The sequence below is a fragment of the Lepisosteus oculatus genome, chromosome 10 (genome assembly GCF_040954835.1).
Source record: "Lepisosteus oculatus isolate fLepOcu1 chromosome 10, fLepOcu1.hap2, whole genome shotgun sequence".
In the NCBI taxonomy this organism is placed as follows: domain Eukaryota; kingdom Metazoa; phylum Chordata; class Actinopteri; order Semionotiformes; family Lepisosteidae; genus Lepisosteus; species Lepisosteus oculatus.
The window spans coordinates 40,711,962-40,739,827 of NC_090705.1; the positions used below are offsets into that span (position 1 = coordinate 40,711,962).

Below are 27,866 nucleotides of genomic sequence, written 5' to 3' on the forward strand. Positions count from 1 at the left end.
ATATCTCTTTTGGAATAGTGCTTGAGTGTTTGATAGTGCAGATTGCTTGAAAGCATTGTTAGGGGTCAGTGGAGGTGGAGATGGATCACAGGGGGTGAAGAATCACTATTGTTTGTTTTTGACATACTACCGAATCATAAACCGCATACTGTAGTATCTTTTGTTTTCACAGTGTTTCAGGATGGTGTATTCTATCAGCCTACAATGTCCCGTTAAATCAAAATAATGGTCCTAAACCAGCTTAACACAGCACAAGAGTGGGAAAAATAAATTGAATGATTCTACATTTCTAAATGAATACAACAAAAAATGTATTTTGGTGTAATGAGGAGCAACACTGCACAGAAACATTCGAGAGTTGCCTGCTAATCAAAGTGACGCAGTGGAAAATGGGAGGCCTTATCCACAGATGAGGGCTTCAGTTTGTTCATTGTAGCATGTCAGCTGCTTGTCATGATACAGAGCACACCTGGGAGGGCTCCATCAATCGCTGCTCGCTCACACCCTGAGATGTGCTTTGAGGATTTCTTTTGGCTTAACTGGCAATTAAAAAAATGAAGTTGTCTTTGTGTACAAGCTAGAGCTGTTCTTGACCCAGGAGACGCTGACTCTGTGCTCTGTAACAGCTGAACAACATCGGATGTGGTGCAAAACCCAGGAATCTGTGCTCGATATTTCAACACAGCGGTGAGAATCCAGACGCTACACTTTCATTACGCCAGTAAAAATCGTGCTGTCAAGAAGATAACGCTCAGCTGTAAAAGACCCCCTGAAAAAAGAAGGGGAAATGTAAATCCCATCTTCCACCTGGGAAAAATTCTGTTGTTGTGTGGATGTAATACTGTCATTTAATATCTCTAATTGCCTTGTATTTGCAGGAGTATGTGGTATGTGGACATGTTGTGTGATGTCACTTAAGATTAGGTCGGCAGGGGACTGGGTCTAATTACTGTGGAAGTTATTTCACTCTGAGTCCAGGTTATTTATAGAGGTTATCACTGCTGGGATTCCATCTTCTGACCTGCTGCACAGAATGCTTTAATGTGCAGTGTGAGTGGGCAGAAATTACAGTGGTGTTAACCTCTCAACACTTGGATAACAACAATCTGTAAAGTAACAGGATAAATAACAGGGGACTGGCAATAAGGCCAATTTAGTTTCAAGTCAAGTCAAATAAAAATAAGGGTGGCAAACTCAGAGCTATGCTAGACTCTTTTCATCGCCCAGAGTCAGGAGTGGTTTTCTGTTTGTGATGATGATCTTGTATAATATGAAGTATTTTAGTGAATGCTGCCGAACATGATGAAACAATGAAATGAGCTGGAGCAGTTTTGCAAAGAAGAAGAAAAGGGCAAAAATCGCAGTGATCAAAACTGGTGGAGACGTATCCAGGAAGATTCAGGGAAGTATTTTCTGCCAAAGGTGCGTCTACCACAAAGTGACTCAAGGAGGGTGAATACTTATGTGATCGGTTATTTTCTTTTATATATATATATTCACCTTAGGAGGATCTGTAGAGTTTTTGGTTTGACATTATAGAGTGTATTTTGTTGATCAATGGGAAACAAAGCCCAATTGAATACATTCTGATTCCATACTGTAACACAATAAAATGTGAGGAAGTCCAGGGAAGATGAATGCCTTTGCTAACGACAGTATACAGGAAATACAATAGCTAGACAGAGTGCTGATCTCTGAGTGATCTGTCTGGGAAGGAACCTCACAATGTTATCCAGTGGAAATCCAGCTACACAGTGTGGGCAATGAGAATTCATACATCACAACTCCAAAGATCATTCCAAACCAAATTCCAAAGGCTGATGAGCTTTCCTCTATTTCTAATGGGTCAGCCAAGCAATTAATCGAAAAGTTTAGGCACATTAATAGGCAAGCTGGGTGACACAATGTATGCAAATGAGGTCATTAACATGCACCTTGGTTTTCAGTCACCAAATTAAGATCTTATTTGCAGCATAGGCACTGAGAGCAGTATGTCACTGTATTGCAATATTTAAAAAAAATAAACATCAATTTGTAATACCTCTTTTACCCACTGATGGTTTCTGGCTTTAATCTGCAAAGGATATATTAGTCATTAATCAAATCATGTTTTCTTACATAAAGGCCATGATGCAATAATCAAAAACTTAAATTAAAATTAATTAAAATAACATTAAATTAGCATTCACTTTCGTATCACTTTGTGACATTTTGGGAATCGATAATACAGTTTCACTTTAAACTGATATAAAGTATTTTTCCAGCCAGAAGGTAATTGTTGAGTGTGAATCTGGTGTTAATCTTCAGAAAGTTTTATCAGAAAACACCTTGTTTATTATAGAACTGCTGACAGTAATGGTTTGGTAGGTCATGACATCACTGTTCTTCATCATGTCTGTGTGCAAGATATCTGTTCATTAATTTCCATCTGGCATCCCACAGGTCCCCTTGTTCGGTTTGCAGTTATTTCTTTATTAATCAGTTGACTTTGTGTTGCTGAGCACAAAATTGCTTTTAATTGGTTTTGGAATATGGTGGGTCTATTAGAAACAATTGAGGAAGGCAGCGGAAGTGTGTACATCGTTTATGTGCAATATTAGAAAGCACATATATTTATGTGTATTTTTACATGACTAATATAATGTAGGAGAACCACAAAATATTGGAAACATTGGTGAGGATAACATCTAGCAAAATGAGTTTTAGTTACGATTTCTGATGCGTAAGAGCTGTGTTTTTCTGATCAGTGTAACACAGACGTATTGTGGCAGCCACTGTGTCCACCTCTCAGTCAGGAGCAAATGTGTTCTCTCCCTGATGTTAGATCCAGGGCCGTGTGTTTTTACAGGCCCTTCAGCCTGTCAGAAAGCCTGCCTTAGTGCCATAATTCTGACTTAGACACGGCCTGATTCGTCTAGGCAGGGGTTCAGGCCTGTATCGCTGGTTGCCTGGAGTAAACAGGGAGCAATTTGGAGGATGTTTTAAGCGTGTGTTATGAAATATTATTTTTAATTTGAACAACTCCCTTTGTGCTGGTATGTGTGACTGCTGACCCAGAAACACAAGCAGCGCTGAACCCTTCTCTTCTCAGACACGAGCAAGTTTCCTGCAAATTAACACTTCAAATGGCAGCTGTTTGGGAGAATGCTAGCTGTTTAAAGTTTTCTTTTTTGTAACCAACAGAAGATGATTCATATCTGAAATCTAAAAATTCTTTCCGAAATTACGTTGCCATAGAGCAAGAAATTGCATGTCCCTTTTATATTCCTTCACTGCAGCAAAAGATACTGCTTACTGATTTCACAAACTTTCAGCTGCTCTTGCTTTTAGCATATCCTTGCAGTTTGCTTTGGAGTGAGGTCTTACATCCCTGTTGTGACTTGTCTCGGCTGCAACCAAATTCAGGTCTGTACTAAAAAATAATTCAGTATACCGTGGTTAAAATATTTGGAAGAAGTTTTGGCTTAGTCTTTAAAATCAAGCTCTTGACCACAAACTGTGTAGTTGTGTGTTCTACCTGTTTTTGTGAACTTTGGTCTCCATTTGAATTACACCATTACCCAAAGAATGGGAGCTACTTGTAACTTATAAATACTAAGATATTTCCTGGGAATTTTAATTTCTACTTATTGTATGTATGTTGTTGAAACCTTCAAATTGAGACCATTAAAAAATAAGTTAAATTTAGGCTCAGATGGCATCGCTTCTGAGTTTGTGTTGTAACCTAGATTTCCGATGCGATTGTTTAACTGGACCAGATTAAATATTGTAGTACAGTATACTAAATTATTCTTAGTATATATAAATGTTTCACATTTATTGTTCTTGAAGTTTTCAAATAGACTTGTTCATGTGGTAGTTTTATGTTATCTCAGTATTATTGACAATGTTTTTTGCAGAAATTATTGAGAAAGAACTGTCATATAAGGTACAGTTGTTATTAGAGTAATTAAAAAATATTGCAAAAATTTGTCTAGGAGACCCGGATTTTATTTGTATGTTGAGTAAAAATGCGACAAGTTCTGTTTCATGTAAAGAATCATATTTTTAATGTAAAGAATTTACAAATTAATTGTATCTTGAAGAAGCCTGAAGAATATATACTTAAATATCTGGATATAAAGTATTGCAGTTTGATTGCTTTTAACAGTTGACCTTGATGCTTCAGCTGAAGGATCATCTCACACTGTTAATTTATTTTTAAACACATCTAAAAATGTTGAAGTAGCACACTAATGAATGAATAAATGAATTGCCTGCAGCTGTTGATGAGATTAATACAAAGAAAAATGGCAAATATATTTTCTTGCATGCAGGATCTTTCCACTCTTCGAACCTGATCGGTGAATTTGATGCCTGTTCTGGTGATCAGTGTGCTTTCCATAGAAGTGGACCTGCAGGTTTTCCTGTGAGAATTGTCTGGGAATCTCCCTTAGGGTTTGCAACAGAGCTCGGTCTTCAGAATAATCCAAAAGATTTCATTCTGAAACTATGTGAAGACGTGCTTTCCCACTCAGCACTGCAGCCAAAACAATTTCGAAAGAAGACAGCAGGTGTGGTGGATTACATAGTAAATCTCAGCATCGAAGTGTGGTGGCTTCATAAACTCTTGGGCTGTGAGAGTCTAAATACTAGTGTTATTTATTTTATTTTTCTTGGCAAAACACTTCGGGAAAGTTCACACTTACTCGAAACACCTGACAATATATTTCAGATTCTTCTTGATTAGAGGATGAAATAAAACAAACCATATTGCTGGAATAGTGTCATACCAATGAAAATTTAAAAGCCGACATTAACAAATGGATACTTTTTTCTTACTTAATTGATTTGTAATCATTTCTACATCTGCAAAATCTGTAATTTAAAACTTTAGTTTTGTTTAGATCTCCTTGACAATGTACAGCAGTGTTCTTAGATTTTCCATTTGGCTCACTGAGCATCAGCTGTTCAGTCATGCAAACCTGTATTTAATCTCCTGCAGTGATGTAAGAAAAAAATAAAGACATTGGAACTGCACGAGCTGCTTTTGTTCACATCAGACTGCGATATTGTTCACCTGGCACCCTCTACTGACCTAAGACAACTGTTTTTGTTCAGTATACACTGTTTTAACATAGCTGATGGGATACATACAGTAATTGGGAGACTATGCAATCCGTTTTACATTATAATGAATATTGACATTTTTTTAATGATTCACAATGACCTGTAATCATGTGCCTTTGCCCTCGACAGCAACACTTTTATTAAATAAATTGAAGGTTGATAAGAAAGTGTTAAGAAGGCAGGAGGAAAGAGGTTACATCACCTGTATTTTGCTGTTGTTTTATGGTCTACTTCTTGCGCATTCTTTTGACATGAGTTTTGAGTGATTGCTCCTTCTCCTGTCTCATCCATGCTTGCTGATGAGATACGCAGTAGTATAGTATCTAGTATATCGGGGCTCTTTCTGTTACAAGCTTCTTGAAGAACATGGTTTATGTCTGTTCCTCACTTTTCCTTTGTGCCAAACAGTGCCAATAACGTAAGAAGCTGTTCGGTTCAAAATGCACAAAAATCTATGTGTCACATTGTTCTAACTTTTAATAAACGATTAGAGTCTATGTTATAGTACATAATCTAGTAACTGCAGTTTGTACCATATTTCATTATGTTTTTTTATTTTGAAAAGTACAGAAGCATGTTATATTCTAAATGGGGTTTTCATTTTTGTGACCCACAACATTGTGTTAAAGTGGTGCAATTTTGGTTTAACTTGTAGGACACTATAGATTCTAGGTGTGACTCCATAAACACAAGGTTGGAAATTTGCTTGCAGTTTACTGGCAGGGAAAATACTTGTGATAATCTACTGCGAGTATATTGTAGTGAGAGAAATGTAAAAGCTGCCTGGATATTGCTCTTGAGATTAACATTCTCCTTAGACTACCCTGATATAGACTACTCCTGTATAGTTGTGTCAGATCTCGCAGGCTTATATAGGTTTACCGCGTGGAATAAAATATCAATTTTACAAGCATCTAACAAGTGTAACATACTGTAGCAGGGTGATGTCTGGTGGCTTTCTGCCAAGATGACTACAAAGGAATGTCCTACTCTGACAGGCTAAAACAGCTGAACGTTTCAGTCTTACATAGAGTAGGCTATGAGGGGACCCGATTCGAGTACTCAAAATCCTCAAAGGAATTAACAAACTCAACACAAGGGGTTCATTTCTCCTTCAGAATAAGCAGTGGGACCATGAACCAGAGGGCACAGGCGGAGATTAAAGAGAGGTATTTATAGCTATGAAAATGAGGTACTGTTTTGCTCAAAGGTTTGGGGGCAAGCCATTTGTGTTTCGGAACCAGATACTTCAGCTTCTTAAAAGAAAGTGAGATCTTCCGTTCAATTTTCTAATTCCAACCAAACAAACACTGTGGGTGAAGTGGCATCCCATTTGTGACCTTTCCTATTTTCTTGTGTTGTCTGGTACTCATGTTCATGTACAATTCAAGCTGTATTTCAGTGTTGGCTGATTTTCCTGGCTATACCTCAGAAGCGTGACTCCCACATAATCAAATGTCATAAACCCAGGAATCAGCTTCTTAGGTCTCAGGTCCAGCTACAGACATTGTACTTTCCTGTTGGGATTCAGTGGGTGACCTTCCATGACTTTCACAGCTCCTTGTCGATTTTCATGTGGGCTCCTTCAAGACTCCCTGAAAACCCATCTTGATGTTAAAGCTTTCCGGGAGCCATATTAGTCTCCTTTTCAGCATTATGAGCACCAGAAAAGTTTAATAGAAAACAGGATACAGTTTTGAGAGGTGAAAAACGTAACATGTCTGGTGGTAATGAATGTAAATTGTGTGTGAACTTTGGTTTTATCCAAAAAAATATCTGAACATGTTCTGCAGTACAGTGTTCTTCCAACTGAGGTATCACGGTACTGAGGCCGACCCTCACATCATCCTCCTCATTCATTATTTTTTAAGTCTGTTAAAGCTGAGAATCCAGATTTGTGTAAATAAGTGGCAGTAAAGAGGAGAAGTGCCTTACTTTCCTGGAGCCGATCTTTGGGGATGGTTGACATTGAGGGAGACGTCGTCCAGCAGCACAGTTTCAGAACTGACTCGCACAAGATGACGGGGGACTAGAGAAGCTGTCTTGCAGCCCCGATCAGGTTTCAGTGAGGTACAATACTTTCTTACCCCTGAAGGATGCAGCTTCCCAGCTAGTCCATTTTAAATTGGACTACACAACACCACACTTACAGTTTGAGGTGAAGATTGCCCTTGACCTCTCTTTTCATAGATGCGCTCATGGTGTGCTTTGCGGATGGATACATTTCAAAAATTAATTTTGCATGTTGCAAGTGCTGTAATTTGCATAGCATACCACACACACAGCACCATTTCGTTACCTCAATAAATTTCATTTAATGTGCAGTGTGTTTATGCGTTTTGTTAAATATTATATCATTTGAAACCTTAAATTCAGTATTTCCTGGAAGTGTGTTTTAAAGAGCATTATTTTCTTGCGATATGAAATTCTGCTCAGTCAGCAGATTCTGATCTCAACAGACGAGATGGCACCTAACGCAGATTTAGGAAATGGCCAGCTAGGAGCGTAACTCTCGTTTTTCTCATTTTACCTTTAAAAACAAACGTGTTTTTAAATCGTCGATTTATTGACAATACATCGTTGAACAGGTCCTAACAATATAGAAAACAGGTTCATTTTAATATTTGTTAGATCTGCTGAGGGTCCCATTTTTAAGTATGAGACACGGCATTTTAATACAATTTCGGGGTCCGTCGAAAGCTGCGCAATTATGTACTCTATTAAGTGTGAGCTGACGCTGGATGCCTTCCTGACGCCATGGAATTTTCTTTAATTACAGAGAACAGCAGTCACCAAGACTCCCAGCTCTCCTGCATATAGCAGATGGTCCAGTTCACAGCAGCATCAGGTAACCGCAATTTGACAAGGTCATTTATCTATATTAAGCCATATTGAAAGTAATGCGTGTCAATTGCAAATGATAAGACGACTCAAGAAACAGTTTCAGCGGGGGAGTAGGAGAGTGATCAATCCTAATAATATTTTGCAAAAGTAGAAGTTAAAAACATCTCCCTTAAAGGACAGCTAGTGTTGTGTGGGATGTGTTTACCAAATGTATTGATTGCCTAAATGTTTTTTTAATACTTTTTATATTAGAGATAATTGGCATGTGTGTATTTTAAGTACTGTGCCACAAAAAGAGGTCACTTTGGGAAAATTTAAATAACACTCAGTTATTGAGTGGTTGAATTTTTCCTTGAAATCGCATGTGAAAATGATGCTGTGTTCTCTGAAAGTAATGTGAATATAACACAGTAAGAAATGAGGGGATGCACGGCAGCGGTCAGCTTTGTTGCTTCACAGTTTTGGGCCTCTGGTTTCAATTCCAGACCTGGGGTGTTATTTTCTTGGCGTTTGTACGTTCACCCTGTGTTCATAGGGGCTTCCTCACACAACTCCAAGGTAAAAAACACCGGCCCTGGTGTGAGTATGTGCTTGAGTGGTGGTGTCTGAGTCTGCCCGAAGATGGGCTGCCCTCCTGTCCAGTGTGGATCCCACCTTGGGCCCAGTGTTTCCTAGGATAGGCTCTGACCCATTGCCACCCTCAATCGGATAAGTGGGTACTGATGTAGCACGACTTGGTAGGTCTGGTACTGGATGAAGCGTTGTTCCTAAGAGGTCGGTTTAACAGTGGAATAGTGTTGTCTTACACAGTCTGTTTTGAATAACTCAGGAGACGCTTGAGATAAGTTTCTAACCTGCTGCAATAAGTCAGAAGTGATTTTCTTTTGTGATTTGCCAGTTACATATCTGTTATTGGTCATCAGTATTCCCTGGATGGCAACATCTAGGTGTTCTGTACAATCTAGAGTGATCTCCTCGTGATGTCAGTGCACAAATGAAATCCATCAGCATCTCATCCTCATGGGTACGGACCTATTAAATAGCTATCAAGTCTGGTAACACACATTTCACCTAAGAGTTTTGAAATCTTCCTTGCTTAACTCTATGACTTCAGCACTCTGCATCTCCTTTCCAAACCATTTTCCTTGAATCCCTTTGTGCAGATTGATGGTGCATGCAGATTGTTATCTTTATGTTTAACACTCTAAATTAGTTAAAAAAATAATGGAAGGAAAGTGTGTGTTATATTATTATTCAGCACCGCAACATGCCTGCGAAAAAGTCTTTTGCAAGATGTCTTTCATAGTAATGTCGGTATATACAGTACTGTATATCTCTTTAATTATTGAAACATCTTGTCTTTAGAGGATTTGAATCAGCCCATTTTGCTGAATAGGTAAATGTTGTGTCAGCATAGTACCTACCTGATTGAACATTTGATAAAAAATGCCATTAGGTTTAGTTTATTTTTAGGTTTTGTTGCCTAAACCGCATATACTGTACACATTATTAATGTCTTAATAATTGGTATTGATTATTATTAATAAGAATTCGAATGTGGTATGGTTTTCTAGAGCTCTGCACTACAGAAACACGAAGCTTTGTGAAGAGTGAGGGTCACGTGGGTGGGAATCTTGGACAGATATTGGGGAGATGGGCCATGCTCAACCTTTCATGTAAGCACACCCGACTGGAAGCCAGCGTAAAACCTCCAACACAGGGATGCAATCATTTGTGTGCGACCCAGTTAGGCTCCCAGCTGAAAACTCCCACAAGTGCAGTGTTACAAAACTCCAGACAAAAGTTGTTGAAACGGAAACATATAAATCAGTTTTTATGGCAGAGATACAGACAATATAGAAAACATATTGGTCATATTTCTGAAAACTAAACATATACTGTACAGGAGATTCAAAAGTCAATCTGTGATCCATGAACAAGCCCGATGCTTTTCATTTTTGATCAAAACTCAAGCACAGTGCTGTAATTTGACAAGTTTACAACATGGTACAATCCTATAATGTGACCTCTGGCTTATCACTACTATAATGCAAACGGTTGTGTGGCGTCTGAGCTTTTATATCAGAAATTCAATCAGAGAGATCTGAAACTGCTACCTTGGTGTCAGGTTTAGTGTGGACCTAGATTTATCATCTGCATAGAAATGGTCATTCAGACCTTGTAATTTTAGTGTTTGACCAAGGGGAAATAGACCAGTACTGCGGCAGGTTCAAAAGCTGCTGGTGCCATGCCAAAGCTCACAGAGTCATTTATAATGTCAAACACCAAGAGGGCGAAGGGCAGAGAAACAGACTTGAATGTCCAGTTTCCATGTTTTACCTGTGTGACTTAGTCCCACAAACACTGAATTCCCCCTGTCTCATTGTATTTCTCTACAAGTATTGTATTTTGCTATTAGTGTAGTGTATTAGTGTTAGTGTAAGAGCCAGGAAATGTCAATACAATGTTTGTGTTTAGTTCTATGTCAAAATATTTCCTGGTCATGCCCTCTCCAGCCCCTCAGTTTCAGTCAGGGTCATCCCACCATTCCATGGAAGAGGAGCCCAGTGAGAGATGGTTGTACTTTCCCCAAATTATTATTATTTCTTTTTAACTTCAGAAAATGCAGCTTGTGGCAGCTATGTTTAAATTCTAAAAAAAACATTTCACAATCTTCAGAACAATACAGTATTTGAACTCTTACTGTTTATTTGAAAAGGAAAGAAAAACTGGTCCAAAGACATACTAGGTCTGCGTGCACTAATGAGCTCTAGGTTGGGTAAAAAGATGGCATTTCAAGATATGCTTCATGACAACGTCAGCCCTTGGCTTGTCTGAAATGCTAAATGTGATCACGGAAATGTGTTCCAGTTCACAGGTAGAACATTATTTTGGCTGCTGTACGAGAGTGGTGTCCTTGCTAAACAACAAATACTAGCAAGCTGAAACGTGCAATTTTTCTCTCTTGACAGCGGAGATGGAAGGGAAGAGGTTTTGTACAAACAAATTTCAGCTAGAGCATACAGTAACTGCTTCCAGGGCCCCCAGATGCAGTGTTAATAGGAGGCAGAAGTGTAGTATAGTCCTGATTGATCGTACGGCGAAACCTGCTGGGTCTGTTTAAACCCAGGACCCCAGCTGTAAAGCTGCAAGGCCCTCTCCTCGATTTGTTGCCCACATTCAAAAGCTCCTACAAAACAAGGGAGAAAAGGTCATTTAATTTATCTTGCTTCATCTGCCAGGAGGAGGCAGTATCTGCTCAGATTATAACTGTGTGCCACAGAAGGTTTGCTGAGTTCAGAGCGTAACCGTAACATTTTCCTTTGTCTCGCAGAACTAACCCACAAATGATTTATTTCAGGAGTGGTTTCCAATTAATCTCCATCTCCAACTGCTTTACAAAAATAGATTGATGTCTTCTGATCATTATCTTCTGCTGAGGATTATTTTGCCAGAGTAATTATGTTCACTCTCAGCCTAAAGTGATCACATTTTTGAACATCTTTTTATAACCGGTAATGCATTTTACATTGTATTGGAAACAGTAGACTGCTCATTACATTTTATTATATATACTGGAAATTTATTCTGAATACGAATAAATCGAAAGTCAGGTAGATATTTTTCTGCTCTAAGTATTTAATGTTTTAAATGAGCTGACAATGCTGGAATTATCTTTTAGGTAATGCAAATTTAAAAGCCCAACATATCTTGATACCTTGTCAGTTTTTTTCCCATGTTCTCCCTGAAAGCCAGCCTTTCTGCTTAAAATGTGCCTTGAAGAAGTTTTCAGGGACCTCAGTAATGACCATTTTGTAAAACTACTGAATGCTCACACTGAACACTTCTAAGGGCAAGTAGTGTTACAGTAAATGTCAGCAAAACCTAAAGATAAGCAATGCATTATGTTGATGGCATGTATTCGGACCCGTGACATCAATATCTGGTGGAAGCACAATTGGCTGCAATTATAGCCACAAGTCTTTTTTGGTAGGTCGCAACCAATGTTGCACGCAGGTTTGATGCACTTCTGGCCTTTCCTCTTGACGGATTTGTTCAGGCTCTTTCAAGGTGCTTCATGTTGCTTGGGGATCGATGTAGGGACTGATGGTTTCAAACCTTTCTGCAGATTCTCGGTCGGATTCAAGTCGGAAGCGGGTTTTTCTCTTAAGATTTGCTCCATCTATGTTCCCATCAGTCTTGACAAGTTTCCTCGCCCCCCCCCCCCCCCGTTGAGAGAGCTATAACACCACGCTTGACAGCAGGGATGGTAAGATGTGCTGTGCCACATGTAAGACTGTTTTTTGGCATGTTTGCAGTATCACTTGGTTCCCACCTGGGACTTGTTTTTTCTTCAGTTCCGTACAAGTCCCCTTCTTGGAGTGACAGGGATATTGTTGACCCATGGACCAAGACGTCACTGAAAGACATTTTCTCCCATTCGAAGTGTTTTTCTACCCTTCTCCGTGAATGTTCCTTTATACAACTTCATGCCTGAGTTGTATTGAAAGCTTCTTGGTCTTCACAGTTCCATCGTAGTTGAAGTAGTGCTCGAAATTCACTACTTTCTATAAAAAATGAACAGTAAAGAAACTGCCAGAAGGAGGTGTATTCGTTCTGAAATCATGTGAGTCACTTGATTAATCGTGTAGTTCATTAAGGTGATTTTGTGTGCCTTAATTAGTTTGAATACCTATGCAATCATGGCTTATGCATTTTTCATGTTTAATTCTTTCTTTTGTCTTTTGTTTTGAATGCGTGGATTATGTTGTATAATGTATGTAAGCACTTCAAAGTGTCATGACTGCAGACTTTTCAGCAACAAAATATGAAAGCTAGGCAAGGGTTTGATAATTTTTTGCAGGCACTGGTTAATTAATAATTTTGAACTTCAGTTGAAATAATATCAGTTCTTTGTTTATCAAACAAATTGTGAGAAAGGTCCTAGAGAAACATTAAAGAAAACAAATAATTTCAAACTAAGTTAAATCCGGTCCACATACTTTAACATAAGTTAAGTCCACAGTCCGATGGCATAACGTAGGGTTAATTGGCTTCTGAGAAAATTGGCCCCATTGTGAGTGTCTTTGTCTGTGTATGCCCTGTGATGGACTGGTGTCCCATCCAGGGTGTATCCTGCCTTGTGTCCATTTCTTGCTCCGACAAGGCTCCGACTCCACTGTGACCCTGCGCTGCATAAAGCGATCAGATAATAGATAGGTGCGTAACGCTGACGTGAATTTTATAATTCAACTAGAATACACATATATACCTCTCTACTGTATGTGAATTCACTAGGCTTTTTATGTTATTTTTATTTTTAAAATTTAATTCAGAATGTTTAAAAGGCAGCAATATTATAGAAAAATACTGAGCTCATTACTGAGTTTTATAGATGCATTTTGCTAGTACTGGACTGAACTCACACCGAACATTACAAGATTAGGGCAATTGTGTTAACTAACGATGTTTATGATTTTAAAAATGCAATAGCCGAACTTATTTTATCGGCTCCTTCTGGTGCTAAAGGCACGGTTAGGCATATGGATTGTGTGGGTCTAAATTGGGATTAGTGGCTTCAACAAGGAGAAAGTCTGGAGCCGAGTGTGCGGTAGTGTAACATTATAGTTGCTGTAGTCTTGAAATATGTGCAGCTTCCTCTTAAGCCAGGGCATTGCTTATGCAGCTGTCTGCCAGTGTTTGGAATCTCTGCATGGAACAGAACTTTTCTTCTCTCTCTTTTTCAGTGCTCTGCCTTAAGAATCGTGTGGAATACCGATAGCATTTTAGATCTCTGTGTTATTTGTTATGTTAATGTTTGCCGTGTGAGCTGACTGATATTTTCTGGCAAGCTCACCTTCCAGTCCTAAACCCATAAAACATCTTTTTTTACACTTTTATCACTAATTTTTTTTTTGTTGGTTGGAAACGTTCTGCCATTAAGAGCTATTTCTAAAAAAAAACACAATTTTAATAAAACTTATTTTTATTACATGCGGTACATAAATCACTGTTGTCCTAGAAAACGAGTTACTGTAGGGCTGTGATGGTATTCCAAAACCTGTGTATATTTACAAATCTTGCTGCTGCATTTAGTTATTTGCCAACCTGCCTAGTTACTACATTATGCAGCTTAATCTGATCCATATCAGTGTCTTGGAACTAAGAAGAAAAGTGAAGTATAAACTGTCTGTACAGGTCTGAACATGCAGTTGCAGCTATGAAAATGTGAATTTTACACTGCATATTGATAGATGCTTAGGACTTACATTAAATCAGAGCCGCACAACCCTCAACACTTGCTCTTTTGTCTTGTGTGACAAGCTAACCTCCCCAGCGTACAATAGCAGTCTTGTTTAGTTTACCTGTGGTCTTTTTAGCACAGCTGGATTGGCTTTGTCTGTCATTTCTTTCTTGTCCCTGCCCCATCAGATCCCAGCAACCCACCTGTATCCTCCCTGGCTGCTTTACTACGGTACGCTCTCTTTGAGACGGACACCTGGCTGTTTTTTTTTAAAGTTGAGTCTGAACCCACTCTCGGTGTTGGGTGTCTGATAATTGCTTTCACAGCCTTGGACTTTGCACCAGTTTCTTTCCTTCCTGCTTTCTCTTCCGCTGACGGCGATTTGCACCATCTCTCTTACTTACCTCTTGGCTACTGAGTCTACTGACCGATGACCATTCCAGGTCTTTTATCTTCTGGTTTCAATAAACCTGAAATCCTTGTCGGCATTCACGCATGTGGGAGCTCAGTTCCCCATTTGTCTCGCCGGTGGATTGTTTTGGAGAGGGCGAGGGTCCGCTGCACGTCTTGGCCATTGTCGCATCTCCCTGGGCAGCCTTGTCACACTTGCAATTAAGGGAACGCAGCAGTGAAAGACTTGTGATAAATTCTGCTGGACCAGAGTTTCCTTCACTGTTGCAGAGAACCTCTAATGTACTGGATTTTCACCCTCTTTGCTGCTTTGTGCTTCTTGACCTTTACGATTCATAAACCTCTAGTTAAAGCCAAGTGTACAGCAGCCAAGAAAAGCTGGCAGTTGGGTTTGTTTGAAAGTGTAGTCGAAGATCGGAGTCATCAGGGTATAACTTCTGCCTAGTATGATAACAGCAAGACAGCATATTCATGCCACATAAAATGTGTTTAAGGCTTTTGCAACAGAGTGGCAGTCTTGTTTAATGACGAGCAAAAAGCACAAGCGAAGCTTGGCACGTCTCAGATGGATCATGGTAAGGATTAGAGCTGTTACCCATGAGCAGAGACACTAGCAGAAACGTAATACAGCTGTCAGCAGATGTGTGCTGCCGTCTGGATTTAACATGCGTGTACCCAGTGTAGGATGAAAGGAAATGTTTCCCCTATGCCTGTGGCAGAAATTAGCTGTCTTGTTGTCAAACGTCAGTTGCTTTCTTTAAAGTCGAATGCATCAAAGCGGGGTTAGGGACAAACACTTCAGTGAGTGGCCCGAGACCCATTGCGAATGAGCGAGGCAGCAATTGGTTGGAGTGTCCAGCCAGACTGCAGGGCGATTTGTGGAGAGTCTTTTAGAAACATACTGTAATTCTTGCCTGGCTGTTGACATGAAAGCAGATATCGCACATAACGTCATAACAATGTGCGTTCAAAGAAGGACCTCAGATGAACATGAAAGGAGCTACATGTTTGTTTGACGATAGCACGGAATGAACAAGTGAATTGCTGACATCAAAGGAGTTTAGATTAGCTCGTTCGGAGCAGATATACAGTATTACTTTAGGAACAAACTCTTCCTGGACTGCAGTGTTTTTTTAACAACATCCAACCCCACCAAGATACAGTATATCAGATACCACTGGCTTAACTAAAGCAGAATATACCATTTCCTGCTTTAGAGTACGTTATCAGAAATAACAACATCTACTTTATACAGTATACTTTGTACTGTGAAACATTTAGTAATCAGTATCCCCCAAAATTAATATCAATTAGATCTACCAAAAAAACAGTGAAATGCTATTATGTAGTAGGACTAAATTTTCATTGTACTGTAAACTGAATTATTCTTACTTTAAAATGAAATTTAAAAATCCTGAATATTTGTCTCTTTGTACATGTCTCTGCCTTAAGTGTTCATAAAATAGAAGATTAGAAAAATACCCTTTGGGTGGGAGTTGAAGAGTTGGAAGACCGCTATTGTGGTTAGAAACAATGGTACAGTACATGTATATGGTCAGATTAAATGAAAATTGAGCTTTTTGGACATTCTTATCAGTGTTATGTTTGGTGTGAAAAAAGCTCAACTTCATGTTGAGAGGACACTCATGCCCACTGATAAATATTGTGGGGGGTCTTTATGTTTTGGGGTTGTTTTGCATCTATGGGCCCTGGAGCCTCAAGTGGCCATCACTATCTCCAGACTTCAAACCTATTGAGTATTTGTGATTCTAATTCAGTAATTTTTTACTGATTCTAATTCAGTCTGAAAAAATGATTTGAAGGAATGTTCGTCAGTAGACCTCTGAAGGGCCACAACCTCATAGCTCACTGCATTAGGCACCCGGTCAGTGTAATCCCTGCCAGAGGAGGATTTACAAAATACGAACTATGGCCGTGTAAATAATTGTTCATTAATTGATTATTTCTTACTAATATGACTTTGCTCTGTGCAATGCTATTAATATTACCGCTTAACGTTTTTTTTTAGAATTTTTAATCAAGGAGCATTGGCCAACTTGTCAATCTTCCTGTCATTTGATGTTCATTGTTCCGGTTCCATCGGGGTTAGGAATAGCTGTGGAAGTTTGGGTCTTATGCCACCATCAGAGTGATGATTGAGGATGAGGTGTTGTGTGCTAGATCTATAAGTACCTCCCCGTATTGACATACATCATTTTCTTTTATTTGTCATAGCTCTAGCATGATGCAATACCTCATGCTGGTTTTGCAACCAGATACTTTTGGTTTGTTTGGATCTGTAACCACAGGCAAATGGTCAATTGCTTCTCACGCCATTTCCCATAATCCCGTTTAAATACAAATGTCAGGAGACAGACAGCGGTGATAAGAGTAGCTGTCGGGATGACGTTCGGAGCTTGATGTGCTTGGGAAATGGGAGGCATAAGAAGGTTAGCCTGGAGCTACGACCAGGATTTGGATATTGAAAGAGGGTGAGAAATTCGATTTTTAGTTATTATTGTGATGTTTTGTAAATGCCACCATCACGCTCCAGAATATGATTTTTCTGGAGTGCTGATTGTCAGCTTTTTTTTCTTTTTTTTTCTTTTTTTAATGGTACGGCTGAATTTCTAAACATCCAAGTTTAAAATGCCGAAACTGAAAACATACAAGATACAGGGTTTTTAGGAGGAGTTGAAAAAAACTCAGGTTAGGTTTTGCTGTGTGGTTTATTTAGTTCTTGCATGTCTCATAAATTCATCATGAACTCCTATGGAAGCTTTTTTGTACATTGGTGGCATACACACACCCGAAGAAGGCTCCACGGCCGAAACGTTGTGTTTTCTTGCTTCTCTTTTCAGCAGGGAATAAACCTATTACTTGTTCCTTTGCAGCCTACAGATGCTGATGCAGCTACCCACCTGAACTACTTCAGGATACATTAAATATGATTTTAATTGTTGAGGTCCAACACTGAGCATCACAAGAAATGTGCCAACGTATTTCTGCACCTGGACTTTTACAATGTATTGGAAATTAAATTTCGTGGTGTCATTTTCATTAATTAATCATTCATTAACTGACCGCAATAAACTCAAGTGACTTTTGAGTGTGACATAAGCATTTACCTTATTAGCTGGGGAAAGGGAATAAAGCTTAGGTGATGAGGTGATTTAAGCTGTTGAATGTCAATCCTGGTGAAAATGAAAAAAGAAAAATGTAATCCAGGTGGGGCTGCACACTGGTGGTGGTGGAGGGGAGTCTCCATTACCTGTAAAGCGCTTTGAGTGGAGTGTCCAGAAAAGCACTATACAAGTGTAAGAAAATATTATTATAATTAAAGGAACCAAAATGCACCATTTGTTAAGAGAACAACCCCTTTGTAACATTGATTTGTAGGGGCAACATCTCAGCTGGACTTGCCAGCACTGAAACCAAGTCCTCTTTAGCAATAATGCAAGACCACTCTGATGCACATCAGCCAATGTGGCACAGGCCTGATGACTGATATGCTAATTGTATCCAACTGACCAGTTGAGAGAAAAGTTCAAGTCTGCTGGTCTGGGCAGAACTGTCTAGTCGTTACATCGCTCTGATCTTACTGATGGATTAATTTACTTTACTCCTTGGTACCACGGTGAGACACTTCCTGAAAGTCCCTTGTTGTCCTCTCTGTGAGTCTTTGCTGAATCGACAAAATTCTAGGAGGCCAATGCATGTCATCACACTGCTCGATTAACAGCGGCTTGAGAATGTGTCAGTTATGCTGTGGATGCCCCACTCAGCAGACTTGAGCTCAGCTCCACTGAGCATTACATTTGTTAGGTGAACTGGGGTGAGGTGTGGCATCTGCCCAGGAAGACCAGTGAACATGCTCATGCTTGTCCAGACTCTACAAGAGGAAAGGGAGAGAACCCAAGAGACAGCATCTGCAACCTGGGGCAAAGCATGTATCACTGAGCTATGACTTGTACATCTTCCAACAGTAGCTACACACTGCAAGCCTGTGATTTTCACAGTAGACCCCCTGCTGATCCACTCTGTTGGTGACGAACATTAATCAGCACAATGAGTTTATGTATGTAATATTGATGCATGAAAATGTCAGAGGACTTGCTGGAAAAATGTATTTTCCTGATAACAACCTTATTGCAGTTATAAGTGGTGAGTTTTTGTATGTTTCAAATAATTCTCAAATTATTAACAAAAAATAAATCAGCATGTTGGCTTCTGACTGGTTTTGGTTAAATTAACGGTACACCAAGCCTTTTCTTACTTAAGACAGTGAATTAGTGTTTCCTGCTCTTTGTGATCAGATTGGCGATTTACAAAACTGTCATGGCGTAGAGTGGGAAACATGCGCCAATGACTCTTTCTACACCAGAACAGCCCAGGATTGATAAAACACATTTCCATGTTTTGAGGGGAAAGATAAGGTAACTGAATATAGTGGGGAGGGATATTTGAAAGTGTGTTTGGCTGTCCTAGAGAAAACAAAAGCTTCCATGTTCCTGACCCATTACCGTTTTGTGCCAGTGAAAACAGGTTAGGCAAAGCTCTTACATAGGACAGTCGAGGAGTAATTAAACTAGGGAATTTGGGGCTGGAAGCTCACAACAGGGCAGTTTGGTTGGGATCAGGAAATCCCCGGGCAAGAATGTTTTTAAATAACACGTCTATTTTAAAATGCTTGTACCTCAGTGCCAGGCGTATAATGAGGAATAATTTGCAGTACCTCGGGGCTAATGTGTCAACAGGTAACTCTTTCACATGACTTAGGATGATGGGAATGGAAATGAAAGGGTAAGCATTATTTCAGAAGGATAAGGAAGAGAATAACCTGCAAGCTAGAGAAACAGAATCAAGAGGGCAGGGCCTCAGAAAGTCTGAACATAAGGTCTATGGGCTTAACAAAAGATACAAAATATCTTCTACAGATCAAGTTGTTTACTGCATAATGATATCAGAGAGGCATAGAGGAAAGGTAACATCATATTATTGAACATTTACATTACAATTTGTTGAGGTGGAATAGGGATGTAAACTGGTTAATGATTTCTGTTTAACCTAGTTTGTAACATCATGTAAAAGGGAAGATTCAATCATTCACCAAGTTCTTTTATACCACCAGGATAGAATTAAGGGAGTGGATGTAATTGAAAGACTGTGAAATTGTGACCACAGTATGGCAGCTGTTGATGTATGCTTCAACCTTTAAAACCTGAGACTTAAATTTAAGTTCATAATTTTCAAAAAGCAAACTCTAAAGAAATGAAACAGTGTTTGCAAGCAGTGGAAACAGTTGGATTCAGAGTCAAAGGATGAAAAAGATGGTTGTACTTAAAAAATGCAACGTTAAAGGCTCAGAAAAAATCATCCCCCAAAACAATTAAGTCATAGGAAAAGATGGCTAAATGGTTCAAGAAATTAAGAAAAACAATCGGGAAGTGGAGAGTGCTCACCAGTCTGCATAAAAGGTTTTAAGATTCAAAGATAGAAAAAGAATTGTGGATCAAGGCCTTTCCAGGCAGGTGAGACTCGGCATTTCCTCGTAAAACCGTTGAACGAAAGTTTGGACACAACACAGGTTGTGATGGATGAAAGTCACAGCAGAGCTTTACTGTGAAAATGATTGTTTAAATTTAACTGTATAAAATAAGGAGGTTAATGCAGGCTTGTCAAGGGAGTATAGATTGCTGTGTTTGGATGAAAAGCGACCTCCTCCACTGGACTCCTCAGGTAAAATGGAGGGATGAATGGGCGTGAGCCCTGGCTAATTTGACAGTTAGGTTGCTAGGGAACCTTGAAATGAAAGTGCAGGACAGATAGAACTGAAGGAGCTAAAAGGGTGGTCTTTTCATTGTGAAGTTTCCTGGAATTGTGAATGTCTGTCACGCGCCAAAATGAAAAGGGGCTGCTTTATTGATCCCGACGGGAGGGAAAAGAAAGGAATCAGGCCCCACTTCACTGCAGGAATGTGCTCCTTGCTATTTTACGTTCAGGTGATAAATACTTTGTGGAGGGGCACAAAGTGAGAGTTAAGGTGTCAAATAACAGGCGAGTGCTTTTCAGAATGAAGCAGGGCTGACACTAATCCTGAAAAAGTGGACTTGAAGAGCACTGGGTCGCATACAATTGGAAGTGAGTAATTGCAATCTGGGGACTGTAGCAGTATGTGAAAGAATGGAACATGTAAGGCTGAACTGAGACAACTCGGGTCTTTGCAGTTTTAACTTGAGGGCAACGTTTCGACCTTTGGAAATTCATATACAGTAAGCTGTCACTGACATCGATGGCCACTGGACTGTTTTTCTAAAACTCCCTGTTTTACTTTTATAGTGCCATGGGAAAACAGCTTTCAGAACCAGAGTTGAGAGATTCTGAGGTTATGTATGTGTGCATGTTTCAGAATTTTGCTCATCATCTTCACATTGTGTTTCGTGGTAAGCGTTAACAGCTCAATAAATGTATGTTTGCAAGTGGAGGTACCTTTTATAGGACATGGTTTGTAGTGCATGATGTTAAATACTGTGCAACTATCTGTCCTCTACTTACTTAAATGAAGTAAGTACTTAAATATCTGTACTTTAGATAGTAATTCTGGACAGTATTCTGATAATAATTCTCATTTTGTATAACTAGCATGATGCAGTGTGAAAATTTGAACATAAGAAAACCATTTGTGTGAAAGGTATCTCTAATTCCTCTTTACCATACTTGCATCATGTGGTTCAGATTCTCAAGAGTTTTCTTGGGTTGACTTTTTGAATGGCTCTGAGGAAGCCATTGTCTTGGATTCTCAATGTACTCACAAACTCACTTGTCCTCCAGACTGCCAGTTCACTGATAATAGAACTCCTGGAGTAGTTGGTGTAGGTAGATCTGTCAGCAGTGAGGGAATTATTCTTCATTCCTTTTCTGATAAGTCTTTTATATCTTAAACACTTGTGTCTTGAAACTTTCCACTCCAATGGTCGTGAAAGCATATAGTTCTGTTTTTGTCTATATATGCTGCATTGTCAACGTATGTTATGTTGCAAGGCATAACTGCCATATGTTCCTGACAGAATAACAGAAACAATGAGGAACCTGCTTGACTGCTCTTCACGTGCACAGCCAATGTCAAATCCCTTTTACAGACCTTACTGTATAAAAAGACCACTCTTTGTAATACTTCTTTGAGTCTGGCCTGCAAGACCTAGGCTCCCGTATGCATATCTAATAAGGAAGACTTCTGCTAAACGGTCACCCGAATTGCTGTCATTTGTTTGACACAACAGTATGCACAGGCTGCAAAGGAACAGGTCCATACTGAAAGGAAAAGAAAAGAGATGCATCGATTTGGCTGCTGTTTATACTTGTCCATTTTCAGGACCAGTGATCAGTTATGGTTGTGTCTAGTTTTGGGAGAGTCAGTGTTTGTAATACTGGAATGTTTTCATAAGTCAGTCACAGTACATTTGTAGCCTGGACACGTGCGTTTTGATTTGCTTATTGTCATTTGTCTCTAATCCTTCAGTAACAATTTGCCAGCAAGTGGTTGATTTTGAGTAGAAATTAGGAAGTGATTGAACAAAAGGAACAAAAAAGTTTACCTCTAAGCTGCAGTTTACACTTGTACCCCCAACTAAATTGAGAGTGTGAGCAATAGAAGAAACCCATTCTACTTAAGTATCTCTGGGATGTCTGATTGCACATCTTTATGTGCCCCTGATATTATAACTCACCTTTGTCCATGGCTGTTTTCTGTAAAATGTCAAAAATGAATTAAAACGGTGATTTTACTGTATGATGTTATTATGAGAAACTGAAAACAAAAACACTCTTCAATCTTCCACTCTTGTAAAACATGGAGGCAATGAATGTTAGCTGATCTGCAAGGGATATGTCAGACGTAGAATCTACAATAATCAAAAAGGAATTTACAATCTGCAACAGTTTATTTTTTGAAAATACGCTTTGTTAAAATGCTAAATTCCTCACAAGGCAATCAAACTGACTCCTAGTTTTAAAGTAATTCCTACAGCATGTGCCCAACTAATTCCCACTTCTTTGTCTCCACTGAAAGAGATGCCACCGAAGTCTGGAATAACTGCAACAACCTGTTTCTAATATGTGTGGTCAGTTTCAACTGTGTTTTTGGTTCTGAGTTAAACTGAGAGTTGCTTTGCATTTCTGTGACATACTGCTGCCATGCTCAAGGACACAAACCACAGCGTGTTTTCAGTCATTGCAGCCTCAAACCGCTAAATGCCCTTATTAGAGAAAACAAATCTCCAGTCATTTAACACACAAAACAAAAAAAACAGACCCTACTCTGATGGACGATAAAGAAACTAGGCATGAGAACAGATTGAGGATCATATATGACGACAACTGTAAATGTAAAATTTTGTCATAATTTTGACCCATTTAAAATCCAGATATATTGTGCCTTTTCATTTATTGTACTGCAGAATGCTCTATTAGTGATCTATGGACCAAGGTTGGGTGTGATTTTACCTTCAATACATGCATATACTGTATTACACAGTGTCCATATCAGACTGACTGTGAACTGTCTGTTGTAGCTGCTGTTGTTCCCTCTTGGGGCTCTGTGAAGCTCGTTGAGTTGTTTTTAAATCTCTAATAAATGGTACATTATGGTTGTGAATGGTTGCTAAATAGCTTGTCAATTTTTATTTTATTTTAACAACCGTTGCTCACAGGCGATTTTATACTTCTGTACTCAGCTGTCATATTTTCTGAGTGCACAGTCTTCTGGTATTTTTATCAAAGCCCTGCACAGTTTCCAAGAGTTAAGAAATGCCCTATCTTTGTGATTTGTGATTTTTCTAATGAGGAAATAAAGATGTAATTGAATTGTGGAACCCAAACAATAGATTATATGTTTTATGACATATTTCCTCACATATATAATGCTGGATTTATTTCTGCGGGGTGCTCCTCAGCCTGAGACCCTTGGTCGCAGCCCCTAAAGGAACAACTGAGGTTGCTGCTGGAAGAGGTGTTAGTGGGGCCAGCAGGGGGTGCTCACCCTGTGGTCCATGTGGGTCCTAATGCCCCAGTATAGTGATGGGGACACTATACTGTAAACAGGCGCCGTCCTTCGGATGAGACGTAAAACCGAGGTCCTGACTCTCTGTGGTCATTAAAAATCCCAGGGCGCTTCTCGAAAAGAGTAGGGGTGTAACCCCGGCGTCCTGGCCAAATTTCCCATTGGCCCTTACCAATCATGGCCTCCTAATACTCCCCCTTTATGAATTGGCTACATTACTCTGCTCTCCTCCCCACTGATAGCTGATGTGTGGTGAGCGTTCTGGCGCACTATGGCTGCCGTCGCATCATCCAGGTGGATGCTAAACACTGGTGGTGGTGGAGGGGATCCCCATTACCTGTAAAGCGCTTTGAGTGGAGTGTCCAGAAAAGCGCTATATAAGTGTAAGCAATTATTATTATTATTATTAAAGCCCATGCATTAATCCTGTGCTCTGACTGCAAGGTAAATAATTCAGCTGTTGAAACCCACCCTGGAGAACGGTGGCCGCTGCAATTCTGGCTTTGTGAACTGATGCATTGTTGCGAAGCAGCAGAACACTTGTCAGTATCCTCGGAAGTTCTTCAGTTGCAGACTTCATGCAACTGGGCCAGAGAGTCAGACTTTGCAGTGTACACTTTATAACTACTGTCAGTAGAAAACTGAGGTGGATCATTTGAAGATTGTTTCTAGAATTTACCTTGCCCCATGTATTGTCTCCAGCAACATCTTCATCTGTAACATTCAAATTCTTGTTCCAAATAGTAAAGCTACTAAGGGTTTTTGCTAAGCCTTACGAAAGAAACTAGTCTTATTGCTTTTCCACTTCAGATTAAGGAAGTGGGTGCATGGACGACTTTGCCTATCAGGAGATACCATAGGCACCCACTGCAGAGGTGAGATCTGAGTAAATAAAGAGGATGCAGATAGCATGTATTGAGATTACAACTCCTGGAATGAGCAGAGGTCATTCTTATTAAAGTTAAAAGCTCAAATATATCTGTTTATCACTCCACAGTGAAACAGAGAGAGCAATGATCTGTGAGGAAGTTATGATTAGGACACATAGAGTGAGGTGGGCATGTTTTCCAAGGTTTTTTGCGATTTCTTCCACTAAATGTCAATTTATAATTAGTTGCGTTATTGTGGAGCCAAAATGCAGTCCGCTGTTATATAAGGGTAACCCTGGTATAAATTAAATCTTGAACTCTGTATGGAAAGAGGAGCTTTTTCAAGTGGATGCCAAGATATAGCAGTGTCTTGAACCAAACCAACCATAATCGCAAGATAAAGGTATCAGAATCCCATCTGAAGTTTGGCAGGACTAGGCCTCCCCTGTGCTGAGGATAGAATCGTTTTCCAAAAAGCCAAAATGTTTGAAAGATATGCAAAACGTTTTATAGACTGTTTCTAAACTGGTCACCTCTGAATTTAAACCTGGGACCATCTCTGGTCAACTGTCATGATTGAACCATCTTAAGCTAGTCAATCTTAACTGGTGAAAGAATATTCAATTTTGACTGATTTAATAATATATATATATACATTTTTAATAATGTATACTGTATGAACTGCGCAATAGTCACTTTTGAATGAACCTTAAAGTATAGTGATGCCATGTTTGTTATAAACAAGGTGGCAACCACTTGATCCAAAAACTTTATTAAAACAGAAGAGGCTCGTTTTTACTAGTGTTTTGGATCGGCTGCCTCATTCAGATTCAGTATTAAAAGTCATTTAAAGATAGATCCTCCGTACAGATAGCTGCCCAAGTGTCAGGAGGTTTCATTCATGACCAGAACAGAACTACGCTGGTTATCAGATGAAATACTGTATAATTGTGGTCTGAAAAAGAGCTTATATGCTTGTTAAACTATTTTCCCAAATCTTAGAAATACAAGGCACAATGCAAGTGTCCTGTACCTGTTAAAGTCTGACTGGTCCTCATTGAAAAGAGGCAGAACAAAGGCAAACTTCAACTCTACTGGGATTTCAGCTGTTTAAGCTGTTTAATAAAAGGGTCAGTGGAGCAGATATTAAATGAGTAGCAGGTTTTGTAAAAAACCCATTCAGTACTATTGTTACCAGAGGATTTACTACTGTCAATTTTATGAAGCTCAGCTAATATTTTTCTGGAACTCTGGTATTCTGGATTTTGTTCGTATCAAATTAAATTCAGCACTATTGTTAAATAACCATCAGACACACAACCAGCATTAATTAAATGTTCACTGAGTGCCTTAACAATTTGTTTTTTTTCTGTTAAAGCACTGTGTTTTCCTAAATACTTGGAATTAGTAAATGAGAGGGTAATGACTTGTTCTTTACAAATTTAACTGATCTCCAAAATGTATTATGATTGCTTAAAAGAGATTAGAAAATTGTGACAGCTCATTTTGGAGATTGTAATGGGCTGTATTGTATGTCTTTATTTGTAACTTCTAAGAAAGAACAGCAATCACTTTGTTCATAAAAGGCTATGGCATTTCACCAAGATCATTTATTTTGTATAAATAAAGTTTACAGGTCAGACTAAGTCGAGGATTATTGTGGCTCTTAACTTTAAACCTCATAATTGGTGTGTGCTTAATATTTCTACAGCTATCTTTAAAAAAATCAGAGAATCTTTGAGCACTTGATAGGATGAGAGGAATTGAGTTTTCCAATTTATTAATCGTTGCTCCAGTTTAATAAAGCCAGATCATGTGGAAAAGCTTGTTCATTAATATCCTTAAGACTTCTTTTAGATAAAATCCTAAGGTGAGACTTCCCTTTGCACCTTCTTCTAACATGATACAGCTATGATACAGTGATCACTGGGATCTTCACAAAATGCCGTCGACAGGCAGTGTTTATAAGTGCAATGTCAGGCAAGGTTGACATGTTTGGTGACTTCAAATTCTGGAAGGTTTGGTTCTCATCTGGAACACCATTAAAGAATCAAATTGCATTAGAAAAATATTGGTGTGTTAGAACAATACCCAGTCAAAGCTCACAATGAAATTGACTTGGAGCTCGAGTAAGGAGCAATTTCAGAATTACATCCGAGTGAAGTGGGCCCCGGTCTTCATGACTCATGAATCTGCGATCTCCAAAGTTATCGCAGTCTCAGTTCTTGCGTGTCTCGTGGAAAAGGATAACAAACGAAATTAGAAGAAAGGGAATTCGACAAATCGCAGGAGCAGGAGAGTGAATTGGCCGAGTGGGAAGGAACTAAGAAAACGAATTACTTCCTTTTCTCTTCTGTCTGTGCTGTTATAAACTTTATGACAGGACAGTAGCTCTGCATGTATGATAGTAATAAAAACATGATGTAAAAAGTAAAGATAGTGCACTCTGCTAAAAAATTGTATGTGGCCAATAAAGTGATCTTATCTTATCTTATTTCAGAAACAGTTAACAGTTAAGAGAAAAATCCAGACAAAGTCCTGAGTTGAAACCAATAGAAAGGTTATGGCAATACATGAAGATTGCAGTCCATCAAAATTCCCCAAAGAATTTGGCAGAACTGTCGCAATTTTACCAGGAAGAATAGGCAAGATTATATCATTTGACTACAAAACTGTTAGAGACTTAAAAGGCTCACAGCCATAATTGCTGCCAAACACACTTCCACCACTTAAGAGGCTGAATACTTAAGTACATTTCAGTTTGAATGTTTTCTTTGCTGGTTTGCACATAAAAGTTACTTTGCAATATAACCGTTCATTGTGATTCATTATAGTTTTGAATCTAAATGTGTCATTATGAGAATAAGAAAACTTCTGTAATATAATGTAATATGAATTCTCTAATAATAATTGATTATTATCAATTATTGATATTATTTAGGCAAATATGCTAAAATGCCATTTGAGAAAATGGCCTTTTAGCATATTTTATGTAGTGTGGAATGTTTTTAATGATCGACCAAGGTGTTTTGTATTTTATGAGGGGGCTGCTTTGGCTATACTTCAGGAAATGTCAAATGATTTGTGGAAAAAACATATCTGTTTCACAAGACCGGTCTAAACTTAGCCTTTTGTATAGCAGCTGGTAAAATAACTATATAGAGATGTGCTGCTCAGATCAAATGCTGAGAGGAAGATTACAGTATGAAGGATGCTTTTAAGTGTCATTGAGAAAATGGGTGAGGAAGCTTAGTTTGTTTTGTTGTTGAAAACATAACAAACATGGGATGTAAGTAATCCATTATACAGCTTAATGAAAAAATAAATGTAT

At 38.9% G+C, this 27,866-nt stretch overlaps 1 protein-coding gene across 7 annotated transcripts in view; it reads left to right on the forward strand.

Annotated features, from left to right (window-relative positions):
* The window catches only part of rbms3 (RNA binding motif, single stranded interacting protein), a 354,207-nt gene that overhangs the window by 30,488 nt on the left and 295,853 nt on the right, over nucleotides 1–27,866 (forward strand). For 5 of the 7 annotated variants that reach the window (XM_015356975.2, XM_015356977.2, XM_015356978.2 and 2 more), the window contains exon 3: nucleotides 7,889–7,957. In XM_015356975.2, the coding sequence (XP_015212461.2) occupies nucleotides 7,889–7,957 (69 nt within the window). Of the gene's footprint in view, nucleotides 1–1,328; nucleotides 1,423–7,888; nucleotides 7,958–27,866 lie in introns of those variants that run through there. The other 2 variants (XM_015356980.2, XM_069195221.1) reach the window with 1 other exon arrangement.